A 7,201-nucleotide genomic window follows, 5' to 3' on the forward strand; every position below is an offset into this window, starting at 1 on the left:
ACACACACACAGATTTATTATTCAATAACTAATAATACCCATGAGAACTTCTGAGACTGAACTGAAGCGGTTCCTCAGACTCACGTTGGCGTAGAACTCGTCGTTCTCTGCAGACAGAACCACCTCCTTCAGGTCTTTGCTGATCCCCGGGACTCTGGACAGATCGATCCTGTTGTTGTTCAGGCCGAGCATCTCGTGGACCATCGCCTGGTACGTCCACTGCAGGACAATTTACATTCAGAAATGGATCAGTATATCGGGCACGATGTGTAGAAGAGTGGGCATGTTTTTGTGTCTTGGTAGCAAGATGGGCGTGTGATCTAGTTGGGCAGGTGTGTGGTAGTGAAGTGGGCATGCTTTGTTGTAAAGTGGGCATGATGGTGAAAAAGAAAGTTTGTCTTCCTGTAAAGCGGGTGTGTCTTGTAGGACAACAGGCATGTTGTGTAGTAAAACGGACATGTCGTAGTTAAGCGAGCATGATTGTAATAAGTCGGGCATGTCTTGTAATAAAGTGGCATGAAAAGCATGTTGTCTAATAAAGTGGGCATGTTGTGCAGTAAATCATGTGTCTTGATGGTAGTAGGATGGGTGTGTCATGTAGTAAGGCAGGCGTTTCATAGCAAAGCAGGCATATCTTGTCAAGAAGTGGGCGTGTCGTGTAGTAAATCAGATGTGTCTTGTCATTAAGCGGGCATGATGGTAGTAGAACGGGCATGTGAACTAGTAAGGCAGGTGTGTCGTAGTAAAGTGGGCATACTTTGTTGTAGATTACATGATGGTAATGAAGTGGGTTTGTCTTGATGTAAAGCGGGCATGATGTGTAGTAAAATGGACATGTCTTATAGTAAACAGTCGTGTCGTGTAGTAAATCGCATGTCTTGTCATAAAGCGGACATGGCGGGCGTGTCACCTAGTAAGACGGGTGTGTCGTAGTAAAGCGGGCATGATGGTGAAGAAGCGGGATTGTCTCGTCTTAAAGCGGGCATGATGGTAGTAGAACGGGCATACGATCTAGTAAGGCTGGTGTGCTGTAGTAAAGCAGAATGTTGCGCAGTAAAGCAGGGATGTCTTGTGACAAAGTGGGCATGTTGTGTAGTAAAGCGGGCATGTGGAGTAGTAAATCGTGTGTCTTGTCATAAAGCGGACATGATGGGCGTGTCATCTAGTAAGACAGGTGTCTTGTAGTAAAGCGGGCATGATGGTGAAAAAGTGGGATTGTCTCGTCTTAAAGTTGGCATGATGGTAGTAGGATGAGCGTGTCCTGTAGTAAGGCAGGAATGTCTTGTGACAAAGTGGGCATGTCGTGTAGTAAAATGGACGTGTAGAGTAGTAAAATGGACGTGTTGTGTAGTAAAATGGACGTGTAGAGTAGTAAAATGGACGTGTTGTGTAGTAAAATGGACGTGTAGAGTAGTAAAATGGACGTGTTGAGTAGTAAAATGGACGTGTAGAGTAGTAAAATGGACGTGTTGAGTAGTAAAATGGACGTGTAGAGTAGTAAAATGGACGTGTTGAGTAGTAAAATGGACGTGTTGTGTAGTAAAGCGGGTATGTCATGTTGCAGCGCGTTGTTCTCTCAGAACCACAACAGAAAACAACAGAAAACCATGTGAGTGTATCAGGACATGAACAGAACAGAAGCACGTCGTAGTATTTGAAAGCTGTTCAGTTTGCAGTTTGTGGGTCGTACTAGTGAAGCTGAACTAACAGCTGGAGGACTTCCTCGTTTTAACCTCTGACCGGGTCTAAAGGCCGATGATGTCACGCTGCGGCTCACTGTGATTGGTCACCTGGTTGAGCAGCGGCGTGATGGCGTCGTCGCTGCGGTCGACGATCAGCAGCAGAGGAGGAACCTCGGTCTTCCTGAAGTCGAACAGCTCGTACTCCTTCGTGATGATTTGCTGTCGGACGGAGAGAAAACAAGAGCGCGTTAAGAGTTCGGCGTTAACGTTTTTAAAACTAGCGCATAATATGTGTGATGAGGGCGTGTTGCCGTGGAAACCTTGACGCTCTCGCCGAGGCGCTTGGCCATGTCGGAGGACAGCTGGTAGCGGATCATTGGACATTTCTTCAGAGCCAGCAGGACGGAGGTCAAACCCTGAGTGCACCGGGACAACATGGAGGGCTCCCAGCTCCGCCCCTGACGCACGGACACACACATATTCATAGATTTATATGGGTAATATATAAAACTAGAAAGTATCTAAAGAACTGTTGAGTGTCTTCACTCTCAGCCATACATTATTGACCCTGCCGAGTAGTTTACAGCGTATTATCTCGACTGTCGCTGAGGGACGTGACAGATCAAGCTTTCAACATGTGTGTGTTCATACGAGAGAACAAATAGGCTGTTAAACATGTAGGTTTAAAAAGAATATCCACCAGACTCCTTTACTAGTCAGTTAGTGTCTAAAACTAGTCAGTTAGTGTCTAAAACTAGTCAGTTAGTGTCTAAAACTCGTCAGTTTGTGTCTAAAACTTGTCAGTTTGTGTCTAAAACTCGTCAGTTAGTGTCTAAAACTTGTCAGTTTGTGTCTAAAACTCGTCAGTTAGTGTCTAAAACTTGTCAGTTTGTGTCTAAAACTCGTCAGTTAGTGTCTAAAACTTGTCAGTTTGTGTCTAAAACTCGTCAGTTAGTGTCTAAAACTTGTCAGTTTGTGTCTAAAACTCGTCAGTTAGTGTCTAAAACTAGTCAGTTAGTGTCTAAAACTAGTCAGTTAGTGTCTAAAACTCGTCAGTTTGTGTCTAAAACTTGTCAGTTTGTGTCTAAAACTCGTCAGTTAGTGTCTAAAACTTGTCAGTTTGTGTCTAAAACTCATCAGTTAGTGTCTAAAACTCGTCAGTTAGTGTCTAAAACTTGTCAGTTAGTGTCTAAAACTCGTCAGTTAGTGTCTAAAACTAGTCAGTTAGTGTCTAAAACTCGTCAGTTAGTGTCTAAAACTTGTCAGTTAGTGTCTAAAACTAGTCAGTTAGTGTCTAAAACTCGTCAGTTAGTGTCTAAAACTAGTCAGTCAGTGTCTAAAACTCGTCAGTTAGTGTCTAAAACTAGTCAGTGTCTAAAACTAGTCAGTTAGTGTCTAAAACTCGTCAGTTAGTGTCTAAAACTCGTCAGTTAGTGTCTAAAACTAGTCAGTGTCTAAAACTAGTCAGTCAGTGTCTAAAACTCGTCAGTTAGTGTCTAAAACTAGTCAGTGTCTAAAACTAGTCAGTTAGTGTCTAAAACTAGTCAGTGTCTAAAACTAGTCAGTTAGTGTCTAAAACTTGTCAGTTAGTGTCTAAAACTCGTCAGTTAGTGTCTAAAACTTGTCAGTTTGTGTCTAAAACTAGTCAGTCAGTGTCTAAAACTAGTCAGTTAGTGTCTAAAACTAGTCAGTTAGTGTCTAAAACTAGTCAGTCAGTGTCTAAAACTAGTCAGTTAGTGTCTAAAACTAGTCAGTGTCTAAAACTAGTCAGTTAGTGTCTAAAACTCGTCAGTTAGTGTCTAAAACTAGTCAGTGTCTAAAACTAGTCAGTTAGTGTCTAAAACTAGTCAGTTAGTGTCTAAAACTTGTCAGTTAGTGTCTAAAACTCGTCAGTTAGTGTCTAAAACTTGTCAGTTTGTGTCTAAAACTAGTCAGTCAGTGTCTAAAACTAGTCAGTTAGTGTCTAAAACTAGTCAGTTAGTGTCTAAAACTAGTCAGTGTCTAAAACTAGTCAGTTAGTGTCTAAAACTAGTCAGTGTCTAAAACTAGTCAGTTAGTGTCTAAAACTCGTCAGTTAGTGTCTAAAACTAGTCAGTTAGTGTCTAAAACTCGTCAGTTAGTGTCTAAAACTAGTCAGTTAGTGTCTAAAACTAGTCAGTTAGTGTCTAAAACTAGTCAGTGTCTAAAACTAGTCAGTTAGTGTCTAAAACTAGTCAGTGTCTAAAACTAGTCAGTTAGTGTCTAAAACTCGTCAGTTAGTGTCTAAAACTAGTCAGTGTCTAAAACTAGTCAGTTAGTGTCTAAAACTAGTCAGTGTCTAAAACTAGTCAGTTAGTGTCTAAAACTAGTCAGTTAGTGTCTAAAACTTGTCAGTTAGTGTCTAAAACTCGTCAGTTAGTGTCTAAAACTTGTCAGTTTGTGTCTAAAACTAGTCAGTCAGTGTCTAAAACTAGTCAGTTAGTGTCTAAAACTAGTCAGTTAGTGTCTAAAACTAGTCAGTGTCTAAAACTAGTCAGTTAGTGTCTAAAACTCGTCAGTTAGTGTCTAAAACTAGTCAGTTAGTGTCTAAAACTAGTCAGTTAGTGTCTAAAACTAGTCAGTTAGTGTTTAAAACTAGTCAGTCAGTGTCTAAAACTAGTCAGTTAGTGTCTAAAACTAGTCAGTGTCTAAAACTAGTCAGTTAGTGTCTAAAACTCGTCAGTTAGTGTCTAAAACTAGTCAGTTAGTGTCTAAAACTCGTCAGTTAGTGTCTAAAACTAGTCAGTTAGTGTTTAAAACTAGTCAGTTAGTGTTTAAAACTTGTCAGTTAGTGTTTAAAACTAGCATAGGGTTACATTGGGGGGATCTTTTGATTTTGATGGTCCATTTGATACCTTTTTAGTGTTTGTGACCAAAACTCTGGGAGGAGAAGTCGAAGGAAAAACAACACGGAAGAACAATAGACAGAAGCCCGGTGGAGAGACTATAGAGGCTGTTATCAGCACATTGATCTAAATGAGAGTGAAGTGATTCTCACCCTGGCGACTCCCTGCAGGTTGAGGGAGAACAGGTGAGGATTCACAGCGATGAAGTCTCCGTAGAACTCCTGCACACAGTAAAAGTTACACATTCAACCTTTAACCCTCTGGGACCACCAGGGACATTTGCAGCCATATTTGTCATTTTTCACTATTGTTTTGGTAATATTTTTGGCTGTGATTCTGCAAATGACATGATTTTGGGAAGAAGGTTTTTTTTCTTGATATATTTTGAAATTCAACTTTCAATTTTTACTTATGTGTCTATAATATAATACGCTGTAGACACATTTACTCCCCTTTCAGGCCCTTAAGGCTGAAAATATCAATTTCCAAAAAAATGCTATAAAAACTTTACATATTAATATTTACTTTTTTTCTGCATAGACCTCTTAAACAACTTGTGCTTGATTTGATTTGATTGTTTGATTTGACAGTTTGATTGCATGATGTCACTGATTTTCAAAGTAAAAACACAAAAATTGAATACATTTTAAATCTGACACGACACAAAAACTAAATATGCATCAAAATCTATTTTGTTCTTAATCTTTGACATATCATTAAAAAAAACATCAGTAATATTGTGCAATCAAACTGGTATTAGAAGGGTTAAAATGCCAAAAAGAACATTTAAACATTTGGTCGTTTTGAGCAGGGCAGAAGTTTACTGGAGGTGGATATTTTCAGCTTTAAGGGCCTAAAGGAGAGTAAGTTAAAGTGGTCGGAGGGTTAAGAAGCTTCATGTTATTTACAGAGGATCAACAGTTATTTACATCCTATTAACTGTTTATTGACTGATGATGAGGTTTTGTTTCAGGACCTGAGACTCACCTGGACTTCAGCCACCACTTCCTGTTCATCAGCCTCCGCCAGAGCTTTGATCTCACTCTTACTGATCACGTTACTGAAGTCTGACACACACACACACACACACACACACACAGACACACACACACACACACACACACACACAGAGTTAGAGCATGAATGAACAGTAGATGTATCTATAAAGCTCAGACAGGTTGTCTTTGTCCTCTGAGAGTCAACGTGTCTCACAGATGAAGTAGACGCTGTACTTTGGTCTCCGCAGCTCCTGGATCAGATGTTCCACATTCTCCTGCACAAAACAAACAAACAAACAAACAAACACTGTTAAAATGAGCATTATTATAAAATGTTATTATCACACAGACAGGTGAGAGACAGACAGACAGACAGACAGGTGAGAGACGGACAGGTGAGAGACAGACAGACAGACAGGTGAGAGACAGACAGACAGACAGACAGACAGACAGGTGAGAGACAGACAGGTGAGAGACAGACAGACAGACAGGTGAGAGACAGACAGGTGAGAGACAGACAGGTGAGAGACAGACAGACAGACAGACAGACAGACAGACAGGTGAGAGACAGACAGACAGGTGAGAGACAGACAGACAGACAGACAGACAGACAGGTGAGAGACAGACAGACAGGTGAGAGACAGACAGAGAGACAGGTGAGAGAGAGACAGGTACCTTGGTGGGTCTGAGGAAGCAGATGGCCTTCAGGTGCTTCATGTTGTCTCTGTTCTGAGAGTCGATGCGTTCAAACAGGTAAACTTCCTTCTGGAGGATCTCAGACTGAGTGTACACCACGCTCACTATACTGGTCTACACAAACAACAACAACAACAACAACAACACAAACAACATAAACAACAGTATACAAGTAGATTATTTAGGTAAATAAAGAGTTTCTGACCGTCTCCTATAACCTCTAACCTCAGTGTATTAGTAGATTATTATTATTTATGTGTTTGTTAGTAAATAAACATGTTATTGAGGTAAATAAAGAGATTATTGAGGTAAATAAAGAGATTATTGAGGTAAATAAAGAGATTATTAAGGTAAATAAGAGTTTCTGACCGTCTCTTTATCCATCAGAAGGACTTTCATGCCCGGCCCGCTGCTCTCGATCATTTTAGAGATATATTGCTTCACCGCCAGCGTCACGTTCATGGTGGCGACGCAGAGAGTAAACAACAACTAAACAACAACAAGTAAACACTAATAAGAGCAGCAGCAGCAGCTGTTTGCGGTCTGAGGGCAGATTTAGCAGAAATATCAGCTGAGCTGCGACAACAACACGGCTGACTGAGAGATCACTTCCGGGACAGCGACGTCGCTACGTCTCTACGTCACATGCACGGCCATTGCGTCATGACGTATTAGCTAACGTACGTAAATTGACTATTATTATAAACTGAATAAAAATAATACAAAATAAGTGTAGGGAGAATAAATAAATAAACAAAATAAGAAACTTCCATTACTGGTTAAAAAAAGCTGAAAATTGATCGTATACTATTATATCATGAAAATAAAAAATATAATAAAGTGTAGGGCAAATAAATAAATAAATAAATATATAAATAAAAAAACAAAATAAAAAAACCTGCAAATCAAGTTTAAAAAAAGAGTCGCAAATTTACAGAAAAATTATTTTAACCTGAATAAA

At 40.0% G+C, this 7,201-nt stretch overlaps 1 protein-coding gene across 1 annotated transcript in view; it reads right to left on the reverse strand.

Annotated features, from left to right (window-relative positions):
- The window catches only part of vps45 (vacuolar protein sorting 45 homolog), a 10,699-nt gene extending 3,767 nt beyond the window's left edge, over positions 1–6,932 (reverse strand). Inside the window, exons 1-8 of the mRNA XM_059350623.1 lie at positions 6,610–6,932; positions 6,220–6,354; positions 5,759–5,819; positions 5,534–5,613; positions 4,699–4,767; positions 2,003–2,140; positions 1,791–1,901; positions 85–219 (exon numbers count right to left, since the gene is read on the reverse strand). Coding sequence (XP_059206606.1) covers positions 85–219; positions 1,791–1,901; positions 2,003–2,140; positions 4,699–4,767; positions 5,534–5,613; positions 5,759–5,819; positions 6,220–6,354; positions 6,610–6,702 — 822 coding nt within the window. The 5' untranslated portion in view covers positions 6,703–6,932. The remainder of the gene's footprint in view (positions 1–84; positions 220–1,790; positions 1,902–2,002; positions 2,141–4,698; positions 4,768–5,533; positions 5,614–5,758; positions 5,820–6,219; positions 6,355–6,609) is intronic.
- Between the last annotated feature and the right edge of the window lie 269 nt (positions 6,933–7,201).

This window comes from Centropristis striata, chromosome 14 (assembly GCF_030273125.1).
Source record: "Centropristis striata isolate RG_2023a ecotype Rhode Island chromosome 14, C.striata_1.0, whole genome shotgun sequence".
Lineage (NCBI taxonomy): Eukaryota > Metazoa > Chordata > Actinopteri > Perciformes > Serranidae > Centropristis > Centropristis striata.